Source organism: Ailuropoda melanoleuca, chromosome 8 (assembly GCF_002007445.2).
Source record: "Ailuropoda melanoleuca isolate Jingjing chromosome 8, ASM200744v2, whole genome shotgun sequence".
In the NCBI taxonomy this organism is placed as follows: Eukaryota; Metazoa; Chordata; class Mammalia; order Carnivora; family Ursidae; genus Ailuropoda; species Ailuropoda melanoleuca.
The window spans coordinates 43,958,513-43,973,463 of NC_048225.1; the positions used below are offsets into that span (position 1 = coordinate 43,958,513).

At 34.6% G+C, this 14,951-nt stretch overlaps 1 protein-coding gene across 15 annotated transcripts in view; it reads left to right on the plus strand.

The window, feature by feature from the left end:
* Positions 1-14,951, plus strand: part of PICALM (phosphatidylinositol binding clathrin assembly protein) — a 99,821-nt gene that overhangs the window by 69,112 nt on the left and 15,758 nt on the right. For 3 of the 15 annotated variants that reach the window (XM_019797592.2, XM_019797595.2, XM_019797596.2), the window contains 8 exons: positions 2,245-2,325; positions 6,034-6,141; positions 7,770-7,901; positions 7,998-8,028; positions 8,213-8,312; positions 11,167-11,190; positions 12,799-12,858; positions 14,233-14,337. In XM_019797592.2, coding sequence (XP_019653151.1) covers positions 2,245-2,325; positions 6,034-6,141; positions 7,770-7,901; positions 7,998-8,028; positions 8,213-8,312; positions 11,167-11,190; positions 12,799-12,858; positions 14,233-14,337 — 641 coding nt within the window. The remainder of the gene's footprint in view (positions 1-2,244; positions 2,326-6,033; positions 6,142-7,769; positions 7,902-7,997; positions 8,029-8,212; positions 8,313-11,166; positions 11,191-12,798; positions 12,859-14,232; positions 14,338-14,951) is intronic. The other 12 variants (XM_011222461.3, XM_011222457.3, XM_011222453.3 and 9 more) reach the window with 7 other exon arrangements.

Sequence of the window (14,951 nt, forward strand, 5' to 3'; positions counted from 1 at the left end):
GTTTCATATTTTGCTGCTCTTTAGAAAATTTGTGAAATGCTGTATTTATTTGCTGGGTAATAAAGGGCTATTCGAGTTATCCTTGGAATGTGGTTTTCTAATAAGTTTGTGTTTTCTTTATACTTATTGAATAAGAAATAGTATATATTTACTGAGTATGGCTTCTTGTGTCTTTTTAAGTGAGTTACTTTAATTTGGGGAATGAAACAGATATGTCTTTACTTGGGGCTTATAATTTCCATCTTTTAGGTCAAAGCAGTGCGTGTGCTCAAGTATGTCAATCTTCTGTTCACCCCAGAGGGACAGAATGGAGGGCAGTAACCTTAGCCATAGCTATTTCACATTGAAACAGAAGTAGAGTAAAAATATAAAAAACCATTGTGAGAGAGTTAATTATTAAGCTTTTCAAGGAAAGCCTGTAACAAAAGGAATATACTAAAAATGTCATTTTCCTAATGTTTTTTAAGCTTAAGTTCTGTGGGTTGGGGCAAGAGGAAGATGAAAAAGCAAAGAAAGTTAGTAAAGTTAATGGCCATATATGCCAAGGTGAGTAGGTGCATTTGAAGATTAAAATCATAGAACTGGTGTTTTTAGGCTTGCGAGGACCTCCAGAGAATATTTAGTCAAGTTCTCAACTCTCATATTGGTAACAGAATTACTACCATTTTTATGGATGGATCACCTGAGTCTGAGAAAAGTTAGTGTACTGAGACAACCCAGCCAATAGGAGCAAAAGCTTGAAGCAGGAGTCTGGCAACTTTGCTTTACAGTGCCCTTTCCTTATGGAAGTGTAGACTTTATTTAAACTCTTATATTCTTTGAGTGTAAATAGTATAAATGAAAGTACAAATTATACTTTTAAAAAAAAAATCACGTCTGCCAAGTTTTGTCATTAGCGAAAACTTACTGTTGAGTACTTAACGTTTTTGTAAAAGTGAGTACAGAATGGCAAAATAAAAACCACTCATGTCAACTTAGGCATTAGTCTAGAACAAGGATCAGCAAACCTTTTCTTAAAGGGTCAGATTGTAAATATTTTTGGCCCATGAGCCACACAGTCTCTCTTGCAGCTACCAGTTTTGGCATTATAGCATGAAGATAGCCATAGACAATACATAAATATGCATTTGGCTGTGTTCCAATAAAACTTTATTTATGAAGACATGCAGCTATAGTTTGCTAATGTCTGTCCTAAGAAGAGGCTTTCTAATAAGCCTTTTAAGCCACATTAAAAGTTCCTGAGAAGTAGGGTTGTATAATAAAAATTCCAACAGTTTCTTACTCAAAGTATTAAGAGCATGAATGGACCACCCAAGGTATTATCATTTCTAGAGCTATGTTGTCTAATTAGCCACTAGTCATTGTCATTTAAACTCTAATTACAACTAAATGTTAAATAAAACTAATTGTTTAGTTCCTTAGTTGTACTAGCCACATTTCTGTTGCTCAGTGGCACATGTGACTAGTGGCTACCATATTGGACAGAGCAGATTTATAAAAAACATTGGTGTTACTAGAAGTGTTTTGGATGGTGCTTCTCTAGAACAGTGGTCAGCAAACTTTTTGCGTAAAGAGCCAGATAGTAAGTATTTCAGACTTCACAGGATATATAAGATCTCTGTTGTTATATTCTTTTTTTATTATCTTTCATTTTTTAAAACAACCTTTTGAAAATGTAAGAACGATTTTTAGCTCACATGGCCATATAAAAATAGGCCTCTGGCTGTAATTTGCCAACCTCTGCTCTATAGGATTAAGAACGACCCAGAAAAATCAGAGAGCAGCTACATAGACATTGATCTGATGATGTGAACCGCAGTGTGAAAAATATCTAGTCCTCATTAAAGCAATTATAAGTCAAGAAGAGTGGGTTGTGGTCCCAGCTATGCCATGTTTGTGACCTTGTTCAGGCCTAAAAAGAAAACATCTGTAAAAGAAAACATCAGAAAACAGGTTAATATTGACTAAAAAGCCAACTGCTGCTTATTTCTTTAAGGAAATAACATGTTGGTTATTTTTAAAATTTTCTTGTGAATATATTTTAAATAGAATATTCCTAATGGAGAATTAAGTGCTTTTTTAATAAGTAAGTTGTAATTTGAAGAACACTAAGAGCTTGGACTCTCTTGTTTTTGTTTTTGTTTTTGTTTTGTTTAATTACTCCATTCCACTCTTAACTGTTCCTCCTCATTTTTCTCTTTTCCTTTTTGTCTGTCCTTCCCCCCCCCATGTACGCCTTGTCAGATTCTTTTTGTGGCACTCAAGCTTATCCTAATACTACCCTTATGTGCCATGAGCCTTCTACCGTAGCTGGTTTATTTGGAGGTAGGTAATGGTATCTCTAAAGTTTATCGATTTATTTATGCAGGAGGGAGTTCTTTTTTTTAAAAAGAGGGGTTTTTTTTAATTGATAAGAAAAAAAATTACTTGCTTTTGAAGAACAGATCGTTTTTCCCCTGATTTTGTTTGTCTTGATTAAACAGAGGATTGTTTTGTGGATGGATGCTCGTCATCTCCCTACTTTAATCCATACTCAAAAGGTTCACATTCTCAGAGGAGCTTATAACATTTTAATATTACAGGCTTATAGAATTAAAAGCTCTTTATATAGATGTTAGTGATAGAACACTAAATAATTTTGACTTGAGCTGTTATGGCAGAGATGTCGGGAGATTGTCCTGGAAACAAGCGTGCTTTTCCTGCACTATGCAAAGGCAAAAGAAATAGGGAACAGTTTCCAGAGAGGCATGGCTATTTTGATACTCATTTCTGTCTTCCAAACATGTTCTAGGCCAGTGCAGTAGTAATGAAACCCCAAAATTCAGCTGATTTTTTTGTGTGTGTGTGCGTAGGAATGGATTACCTTAGTTAAGTTGGCATTAAAAAGTAGGTTTGACACAACTGAAGAATTGAGGTTCTTGACCAGCAGACTTGGGCATGATTAAAAGGATTTAAAAGTGGAATTTATGAGGACATTTGATGGAAAGTATGTGTTTAGAATCCAGTAAATTTGCATTTGAATTCCTATTGATTTCCAGTTCTACTTCTTACCTGTGTGTTTTGAAACAAGTATTTAACCTTTCTAAGCCTATGAAAATTAGTATAATAATATCTTCCAGGATTGTCAGGAGGTTTACATATATGACTGTATGAAATCTAGCACTATGTCTGGTATGTAGAATTATCATTAAAACTACTTTTGAAAACCATCTTGTGCATGCAAATCATTTTATATTTGGAATATACTTTTTACCTAAATTATTATGTAATCATCAGATACAACCTTGAACACTTTTTTCATTGCTTTTAGACTTTAAAATTGCCATGGTTGTTCATTTTTTTGGCCCATCATTTGCTGTGAGAAGCTCAGGAAGTTCATATAACTTTAATAGCTGAATAAATATAATTATTATATAGCTGTAATAATAGAATTTTCTTTTTCTACCTACTAGTTTGTATAAGATGAAATACTTAGGATAAACTGAAAATCAGACAATTTGGAGTTTAAGTCTTGGTTTTACCACTTAATAAATCTTTGACCTTGAGTAACATTGTTTAATCTGTTTCCTTATCTATAAAATGAGGATAATAATGACTATTTCATAGGGTTATTGTGAGGTTTAAATAATATACTGTTTATGAAGCTCTTGCATAGTGTTTAATAGGGTTTAATAAATAGTAGAAGTTACTTTCACAAAAAGTATGAGGTCTAATTCACTGTGGAACTACCACCAAAATCCCTTAACAGTACATTTTTCTGGAAGGTATTTGGAATGCCTTTCTGTCCCCAAAGCTCTTGTTCATCTTGCACCTTTCAGTTAATTTTTTATTGTCCTCCTGAGATTTGCTCTGCCAGGCAGTGGTTTCTAAATGTTAATCTGTGAATTAGTAATGGTCAGTGGCAGAGTTTTCACTGGGCCTTGGTGAAATGAAAGAGTAGGTAGTTCAGTATCATGATTATTTTATACAGTTAACCTTAACTCAGAGAGCCTGTTCATCTTTTTTTTTTTTTTGTCCCTAAATTTTCCTTTTGAAATGGTGATAGTAGTTTTTAATCTTTGTTTCAAGTAACTTTTACAAATTAAATCCTAACAGTCTCCCAAAAAATGACTTGGGATAAAAAGCCATTAGGTTTAAAGTGTTCATTGAAATGATAATGCAGAACTCTGACCTTGAAGATGTGTTACTACTTAAAAGATTGTTAATTTGAAATACATTGCTTGCTTCCCTGGGAGCCAATCAGCTATTAAAACTTATTAAAAATTTCTTTTTATTTTTTGCATACCTAGAGACGTTTTAAATTCGATGTGCCAGCTCTGGATCACTTTATATCCTCTCAAACCTTTTGTTCTTTTAGGTAATAGCCTTGTAATTGCACAGATTGAGGCCCCTAGGGACCTCAGGAAATGGCTCCTCTCTTCACAGAAAGTAATAAATGGATTACTATGAAAGATAGGCTTATCTCTGATATTAACCAAATTCTAGAAAACTAGGATAAAATAGCAGGAGAAAAACAGGAATTTGATTTGCTATACTAGTTATAAATTACTGTTCCGTGTATTTTCTAAACTTTGGAGACCTAGCCAAGGTACCGTTTCCAGAATCATTTAAAGAATAATATGTGTACTTCTTACACTGTGCTGGGCACATAATTAAGCACCGAAGATTTTTGTCTTCCTTGAGTAGATACATCAGTTCTTTTTGTAAGGACTTATGAGAAGAACCAGTGAGCCCATGGTGTAATTCTTAAACAGCTTGTACACTTTAAAATGTTTTCAGTTGTTAAGTCTAGAAATCTGGGAACCTCTTGATGAATGATCAGATTTATGTACTAAATTATTTTGTACTTTGATAGTGTTTGTGTTCTCATTGTATGACCATTGTGGGTTTTTAAAAAATATTTTATTTATTTGAGAGAGAGAGAGCTCAGTCTCTCAGAGAGAGAGTGAGCAGGAGCATCGCGAGGGGCAGAGGGTGGGGGAGAAGCAAACTCCCCACTGAGCAGAGAGCTCAGCCGCAGGACCCTGAGGTCATGACCTGAGCAGAAGGCAGACACTTAACCCACTGAGCCACCCAGGTGCCCCTGACCATTGTTTTTAAGAGTGGTTTAAAAATTAATTATGGAATAAGAACTTTTAAAGTTTTATTTATTTGAGAGAGTGTGCGCTCGTGTGTGTGTGTGTGTGTGTGTGTGTGTGTGTGTGTACGTACCTGTGTGCGCGCGCACGATTTGGGAGAGGGGCACAGGCAGAGGGAGAGAGAATCCCAAGTAGGGCAGAGCCTGGACTCTGGGCTTGATCCTAGGACCCTGAAATCATGACCTGAGCCCACACCAAGAGTCAACAGCTTAATGGACTGAGGCACCCAGGTGCCCCTGGAATAAGAACATTTTAAAAAATTTGTGCCCTACAGAATACTCATGCTCGATCTAAAATGGTACTTTTAAAGGGGGGAACATAAGGATTAGTGGATTGTAACTTTCAGAATCCTGTTATTTCTCAAATGAACTTAAACCATACTGCATTTGATTAACCGTTAAAGGGAGGAAGGAAGGTGAGAGAAATAATGGAGGGTGAGTGTGGGTGGGGAAGATAACGGGTTCTAGACAGAATCTAAATAGATTCATATTTTTAAAAGCACCATAGAATACTTACTTCATTACCAAGTCATTATTTACATTGTATATATATTTTGCTTCATGCAAAGTCCTGGAATTTTAGATGTGTCTAGTTTTTTAAAAAATCATCAGTATACAAAATTAAGGTAAAAAGATAAAGATTTTACTTTTGTAATGAAACAAACTTAATAGTTCAACTTCAGTTGCTCTTTTGTTAGTTTTTTTTGTCAGTAGGATGATTTTGTTACGGAAAATGTCATCACCACAAAATGATGTAGTGTTAAGAAACATTTTGCTTGAATGATTGGCCTTGTTTTTTGTTGGAATTTATTGGTTTTTCCATTGTCATCATTATTAAGAGCTGTAAATGTAGACGTATTAAAGAATTGAGCTTTTTCCATTTTGGTTTTTCTTAGGATTCACTCCATCTCCAGTTGCACAGCCACATCCTTCAGCTGGCCTTAATGTTGACTTTGAATCTGTGTTTGGAAATAAATCTACCAACGTTATTGTAGATTCTGGGGGTAAGAAAAATTTGTTTTATTAACATTACTATAATGTTCTCATTTAGATTCTGTCCGAGGACATTTAATAATACCCTTTTGAACATATGTAAATAGATTAAATTGGTGTAGCCAGTGAAGTTGTTCCTCTTCTCCCAGCCACTAGATAAGACCTTCAAGGGATTATTAACTGTTCCTTTTTCTTAGTGGCGGTTTTGACTCTGGGAGTATTTTGTTTCTCCCAGAGCTAAATGAGATCTTGCTTAGATTCTATTGGTAAGCCATAGCTAATGACTATGTGTAGAATGTTGTGCTGTGTAGTCATTACAATTTTTATCTTTGCTGAAATGAAACTGGCTTTTTTGAAAAGTAGGAAAATAAAACTTTTGGTACGTGACTTGAGACAGTCCATGCTTAAAGAGCTAGAATGTATTACATATCAGAACTGTGGGGGGCTTTTTGTTATTTTAAGGATGGTTCTTTCTACAGTATGCTTGTTCATTTGTCTTAAAAGAACGTACATAAATTTGTAGAGCCAGGTTTCCATTTGTTTTCATTTAACATCTTGTTAATTTGAAGTTTGTAAAGATTAAAAGAGTTTACATAAAATTTACTACTCTTACCATGGGATGACCTGTTTTTCGTTAGTAAATAAGTTCAAGTCATTTAAAGAAACCTATTGAGGCGTTTTTGATTTTATAATATATAATTATACAAAAAGTAAGCAAGCTTATAAAGAGTATGTATGGACTAAGATTTTTTTTTCTTTCTTTTTCAGTAGGTTTATAATTACATTTTGTGATGCATTTGATTTTTTCCTTTTGAGTTTATCTTTCTGGGAAAAAGTATAAATAGAGATCAACTGTTCATATTTTGTAAACCACCATTTTTGGTGACTTTCTTTTTCAAATTCTCTATTATTGCTAGATCATGCTATTGAGTCTTTTAGTGGGTTTGATTGGATTCACTTTAACTTCTCACTTTGGTAGAGAACCTTAAGGGGTTTTATTTTATTTTCATCTCTAGGCAATGTCCCAGTTTAGTAGATGGTTTAATGTAATTGGAGCATAAGAGTAGCAATTTCTTAGGTATAATTTAGGTTAACTGTTTTTGACAGAAGAAAAGTGATAATCAAATGGTTCATTTTCACTTCCTTCTAATGTTGTGGTTTTACATATACCTTACATTCTCCACTCTGAAAAATGTAAAGAGGTCTATAAAATATTTCTTAGAAGAAACATTTTTCAAAGGTACAGAGATGTATTTTTTGTCTATATTTCTTCAGGTATAAGTGAGTCTTTAGAAAATTTTCCAGTAAGGGGGAGAATTCCATTCCATTCCCTTCTCTTTCACAACTTTGGAATAAGAATTGTTTACTCGAATGCTTCTTTCTTCGTCCCCTTTAACCTTAATATAATTTTGTCGTGAAGTAAGACATGATTTCTCCCAAAGCAAATTTGCCTTTTCAGTCAGTTCACTTTGAAACGATGAATTTCACCTTTTTCCATTTAAAGTCATTAGTTGATGCCCAATGTCATGGAAGACTTTTACAGCAAACAAACAAGTAGAGAAGTCAGAGATCTCCTATAGAAAGCCGTAGCACCATAAAGTCCCTTACATATCCTGTTTCGTCTGTTTGTAACTTTAAGGCTTTGATGAACTAGGTGGACTTCTCAAACCAACAGTGGCCTCTCAGAACCAGAGTCTTCCTGTTGCCAAACTCCCACCTAACAAGTTAGTATCTGATGACTTGGATTCATCCTTAGCCAACCTTGTGGGCAGTAAGTATTCTTTGGATTCTTTTAATCTTCTTTACAATAAGTTGTATTATAAAAAAGACTCTCGTTTTTAAATGCTTGCTTTATTTCCTGTCCTAGATCTTGGCATTGGAAATGGAACTACTAAGAAGTGAGTGTTTTTGTATGTATTATTTCCCCCATGTACCATCTAGAGGTTGATTTGGCTTTCATCTCCAAAGTATGTGTAGAGCTATCAGATCTGCATCTTAAATGCTTTTTGTTCAATCTAAATATATAGTAAAGAAACTTTATAATTATATACATTTAACGTTCTCCCTTATGTTTATTTAAAGTGATGTAAATTGGAGTCAGCCAGGTGAAAAGAAGCTAACTGGAGGATCTAACTGGCAACCAAAGGTTGCACCAACGACTGCTTGGAATGCCGCAACAATGGTGAGTTGAAAAAGCTCACAGTAACATGACTAATTTAGGAGAATATGTAACATGAAAATGTTTTCACAGTGATAGCTGTAAGTGGGAAGATTGTTTATTGAGTTTTAGATATATAAGTAATTTGTATTTTTTTTTAAAGGGAGCTGATTAACAATTTGCCAGGTACATTCTAGTAGCTACCATTTATTTAAGGGTTACTTTGTGCCAGCCATCATCTAGTAAGTAATGTGTGACTTTATTTTCTATAATCCTCGAATTAACTTTTATGTGATAGTGACTATTACTGTTCCCATTGTGCAAATGAAATGGAGGCACAGAGTTATTACATAATAAATCTAGGATCCCAGAGTTCTTAAGCGATTAGGTGGATTTTTAGAATCCAGGAAGCCTAACCGCAGAGCTTAAACTCTTAATCATTACCCTCTACTGCTGAACTCAAATTTATTATTTATCTAGAATATAAAATCTTTAGTGTTTTTCTGATCTCACCATTGGTAAAGAAACTGTACTTGCTTGGTTTTTGATAATATTGTCGAATAGTTCATAGAGTTGATTTTCCTTACTTGCTGTAGTTATATTCTTAAAATCCCCTGAACGCTGAACCACTGCTTGGTTCATACATACATGTATACGTACATATGTATTTGCTCTAATAATGGGTTCAGGGTTCACTGATTTATTTAGTGCTGTGTTACTTTAACAACATAATTGCAGCAAATAAGGAGAATCAGCAAATAAGGAGAATATGTGTGTGTAGACACATACACATGTACACACACCTTACATTCATTTACCTTAAATCCTAAAAAATACTCGTTCCTAGTAGATACTTTTTTTTTTTAAACAAAAAAGAAAATGCGATTTGTAAGTGATAAGTGACTTACCTGGGGCTGCCACACTGACAGGAGCCAGACTTGAGAATCTAGCCCTCTGCAGCTGGCTCCACAGCCAGAGCTTCTACCTTCTCAGTCCCTCTGGTCATCGTTATATCAGAGCTGAAACAAGGCAGAACCTCACATTGTTCAACCGCAACTGAGAGCGAAGGTATTAGGCAACCAATTTTTCACCACTCTCTGCATGTCTGTCAGTGACCTTGAAAGCACCACAAACATTGATTTTGGGGATCACAAATTTTAGCAAGTGAGCAAATTTGTGAATATACAGAATCCATGAAAAATGAGGATTAATTGTATATGCTAAGTAACTAGTTAGCATCTAGTACTGAGGAAGTTCTGCTAGTGTTTTTAATCACTATAAGGTACGGTTGTCTCAAGGGTAGCTTTGTGGCTCTACCCCTGCTGTCCTTGGTCAGCTGCTGTTTTACCAGTGCAGGAAGTTTTCCTGCATCAGAGAAAACCAGTTTCTTCTTATAGAAAAATTTAAAACAGGCTTTCTTACAATACTCTGGAAGTAGCAGCATTTTGATTACACAGGCTACACATTGTTACCTTCCTGTTGTTAAAGACCACCATTATCCCTGTTATAGCCACTTTCTTGTATTAAATCACTTCCGGAGCACCACCCTGTTTTCCTGGGGTTAATCATATGTTAAAATTACTAGGGCTCAGCTAAAAATAATGTGCTGATAAAATTTGTGACATTATCTAAAGAGTTTTGTTAGGTTGTCTTCTTAGATAAAAAATAATAATGAAATTTAGCCACCTTTTTTTTTTTTAATTTAGCCACGTTTTTAAGGCAACAATTTTTCGTTGATAGGGTTCACTGCCATTACTAATAATAAATTGTTGCATTTAATTAGCTAATAATAAATTCTTGCATTTAATTAGCTTGTTAGGTTTTTACACATACATATACCCTCACTATCTTGAGTCTGTTTACAGTGCATTCTTGGGGAAGTTTGAATTGATAGCATCCCAATTACGAGAATAAAGTCATGCAACTTTTCTTTTTAAGTACAAAACATCTAGAAAGCAGATTGTGGTTGAAATCCATTCCCTCTGACTCCAAATCCAGTGTTTCTCTGCACTGTAACATACATACCTCGCTGACCAGGTGGATTTTATAGCCTCAGGTGTGAATTGTACATTGATAAGACATGAGGACTGTTGTAAATCCAATGCTGATTTGAAAATACAATGAATATTTTCTTGTTTTATATTAAATTGTTATTAACCTATATCAAATATTAGAAGTTTGTAGATAGCACTTGACTTAAGATTGACTACCAGAATGTAACAGGCATTTAACCATTTAGAATTTGTATGTGAGTTGATGATATTTATGGTACTGTGTCAATGTGTGTCATCTCTTAAGAATTTTGTTAAAATATTTGTATGTATTTCATAGAGTTTCTTTTTAATGACTAACATACAGGACTGGTGATGTGATTCACTACTTAGATAAACTGCTGCTTATGACGTTTCTTTACATTTCTAACCTTTTTATTAATCCATAAACACTGTCAAGGTTTTTGAACTTTTTTATGTTAAAAAATTCATTGGTATTTTATTAATATATATGATGATGTTATACTACAAATTCTTTTAATTCTGCTTGCTTTTTTTCTGAGTGGTAGACATGATGCAACCCTGTTTATGGGATGCACTGAATTTTGCAGTGTTGATGCTACTGATAGATTTTATGTTTTATGATACTTGTAATAAACTATTAGATATGTTAAGGGGATTATGCCGGAGACTAAATTTCCCTTCTCAACCTTGATAGTGTTTTAGTGTAGGTGTTGTTCCATTAGATATCGGAAATGCAAGGGATTTTAGGTAGTTAGTGAATGTACATGTGAACTAAAATGCTCTCTGTGTATTTTCTGTTGTGTAAGTACTTGTTCTAATCCAGTGTTATTGCATTATGTAATTGTTCTCCCTGGGAAAAACAGAATGGCATGCATTTTCCACAATACGTAAGTGACCAAAAACTAGCCTTTTTGCAATAAATTGGCATGCTATTAACCACTGCTGTAGCAGAATCTCATAACCTTCCAGCTATTACTTGTTTTCACATTCAGATTTTCAATGTGCCAAAAATTCTTTCTAGCATCTACTGATTTCATGGATGTGTTGCAGAATTGATTCTGATGGTGGCATGGGAAATACAGATTTTTTTTTTCTTGCTTAATATTCTGCCATTTGCTGCCAGATGGCTGGGTGTCTGTGTGTGTATCTGTGCTGCCAGTATGCACTTGATGATTTCTGAATGAAGGGAAATGTTGATTGTGGTAATGTTGAAAATAACAATTGCATGAAATCTTACAGGCTTCTGCTGTACTTGGCAGTTTGTCTACTGCTCTTGCAGCTCTCGGTTTTTAAGTAGGGAGAGACCAATAAGTCCTACATGCTCACTCAAATACTAAACTTCTAACTATTCACTTTAGTTATGCTTCATTTAACTTCTCCACGCATATGTTCAAATTGCCATATAATTTCAGTTATTTTTTATGTTTCAGCAGTGTTATTGGTCTTTCTCCTGTATTCGGTTTCAGTTTTCATTATAAGATAACACACACGCAGGGAATGTTGTTAAGACAGCAAATACGTCTAAAATGATTTTGTGCTCAGACTGTGTATTTACAGAACACGAGGTAGTGTAGAAGGCAGAGGGGAACTTTAAACTTCTTAGGGCTAGGTGGCTCTTTTAAGCATTAAAGCATAAACAGATTTAAAAATTTCTTGCTCCTCCAAATTGGTGCTTTGCCAAAGATAGTTTAAATAATTCACGGAGTAAATTAGAAGGAATGTTAATATACGTACTCTGTATAAGAACTGTGTACATCATAAAAATAGTCCTACTCAGTAGTGTTTTGAAATCTTTGGGGTTCTTTGAAAAAAGTGAATTGAAGTCCTTAGAAACTAATTTTTGAAAGCTCAGATTATTAATTGATTTGGGATCTTTAATTTTTTTTCTTGCTCAAAAAACTGAAAACACCTAGGAAAACATTCACTTCAATACTTTTTCTGGGTAAACGCCTTTTTTTTTTTTTTTTAAAGATTTTATTTATTTATTTGAGAGAGCATTTATTTGAGAGGAGAGGGAGAAGCAGGTTCCCTGCTGATCAGGGAACAGGGAGCCTGACCCGGTGCTCGTTCCCAGGACCCTGGGATCATGACCTGAGCCAAAGGCAGACGCTTAACCAACTGAGCCACCCAGGCACCCCTGGGTAAACATTTTATATGATAGTGATGATAGTGATAGATGTTAAATTTTAGAACTTTCAGTATCTTTTTAAAATCTGAAGATCTTTAAAGTTGTAAAAAGCACATTGAAATTTTACATCACTGTTGTATCTAAGTTTAAATGGTATTTTTTCTAATAATTCTGCTTTTCTGCTAATTTCAAGACATTCTTTCTCATTGAGCATTAATTGACACAGTTATTAATGATCATAAGTGTCACATTTAATCACAGCTGTCTTAGCAATTCTTTTTAGTGGAACTACAGCTATTGATTCCTTGAACTCATTTGACATAACATGAGTTATACATCCTTGTTTATTTTTTCTCCACCATGTCAGGCACCCCCTGTAATGGCCTATCCTGCTACTACACCCACAGGCATGATAGGATATGGAATTGTAAGTACTTTTCCAGACACAACTTTTTGGAAATAGATTGATTCATATTTAACATGTGTTTTTACAGACTTAGCTAAAAAAAAGAACTTGGTGATACACATACCTTTAGTGCCTAACGTAAAACCTTGTATCATATCGTTGGTTTCATAAATATTTCTAGAGTAGTCATTATACAGCAGATACCATTTATGAATGTTCACGGTATTACTTGGCTTATTTTTCCCCTCATAATTGTGCTAAGTATTTTATACTTCAGTACAAACTTAATAAACATTAATGTTAACTCCAGACTCCAACCCTTTGTGTGACCTTACATTAATACCTTTGAAGTCTTATAACCTTAATACTGTAGGGGAAGGGAGGAATTAACATTTCTTGAATTGTGTAGGGGCAAATTTAGTCCAGTATAGGCCAGAGAAACTTTCCTATGACAGTGATTGCTACCATACAGAAATAGTTGTTTTACCTTTAAGCTGCCCACAATCCACAGTCTGCACTGCCCTTACTCTCCCAACTATCTTAATATATAGACCCACTTAGATAAGAAATGGAGGTAATGGCTTCAACCCCCTGTATGTGTTTGAGGAACTGTCGCTGGTAGGAGGCAGCATCATATCCCTTGCAATTGCTACTGTGGCTGCTGTGCTACTTTATTCACATCTTACGGAAGTAGCTTTGGAGTTTAATTGAAAGGTAGAACCTGTAGAAAGATAAGATTTTAGAGTATGGCATTTTAACCAATATAATGTAGTGGTGCGTATGTTCTATTTGGTTACTTGTGTTAATTTTATACCAGGGAGTAGTGGTTTTTTTAAACAAAGAAATGGTTGAGATTCTATTTTCAGTTACTCAAGAATGAACTAATCTCTTCATTTGTTATTTAAACCTCTTCTTGGTTCTGCTTAACAATAGATGAAATAAAAGGAAAGAACCATAGAGAGCAAACGTCTTCAAAGAATCAACTGTATTCACTTAGGATTACTTGCATAATGGCATAAGAACTTGATTTGACATACAAAGGCAGTTTACTTTGAAATATCTTAGCCATTTTACAGTTCCTATGTCTAAAACTGCAAATTTGAAAACTTTGGATGGTTAAAATTATTTTGTCTGCCATGCTGTAGTGAGGTTTAAGTTTTGCTTAAATTTAAGGGTTTTTTGTTGTTGTTTTGTTTTTACAGACCTTAGAAGTGTACATGTTAAAGACTTAAAAAAAACTCTTAAGAATTTATAGCCGTCAGTCTTACTTGTATTTACAAGAATTTTTTCCTTTTGAGTTAAAGTACTGGTACTTCCCATTCCTGTCATTCTTCTTGTTTACTAAGGAAGATGTTAGTTGACATTAATTAACTTAATATTTTTCTATTTTTTTAGCCTCCTCAAATGGGAAGTGTACCTGTAATGACGCAACCAACCTTAATATACAGCCAGCCTGTCATGAGACCACCAAACCCTTTTGGTCCTGTATCAGGAGCACAGGTACTAATGTGCCACATGTTAACTCTTGTAATGTGCCTGATGTGGGAAGGATAGAATACTAAAAATTTCTTTCATACAACTAAAGAAACAAATTGTTAGTGTTTTTCCCCTTGACGGTGGATGTTATTTGCTTCCTATCTTTATCATCTAAAAGAGCTTTTAAGAATATTGATTATTTGGAAGGAACGGACAAGCAGATTACAAACATTAAGGATGGAAAATTCTTAACAACTTATAGTTGGTCAATCTAGAGGGTGGTTTTCTGAGGTTAAGGAACCTATTTTCTGTTCACGATTCTGCTTGCTCTCCTTTGTGAATCCTAGAAACTTTGAACTCAGAGCTCCAGTGTTTTGGCTTGAATGGTGCTGCAACAAAGATGTTGCCCTCGAGATATTTGTGAACCGTGGCAAGTCTACAAAAAATTGTGAATGTTATTTTTTCATTCGATAACTTCCTGCCACTGAGGATTGTATTTAAAAACAAATGGGGGGGGGAGGGGAGAGGGCAAAAAAAACCCCTTGAAATGCCATCCTGACCTAATTTCTTTAAAGGAGAGACTTTCTTCTTCAGATGTTTCTAAGACCCTCTCCCAGTTACTGAAATTTCACCCCAGA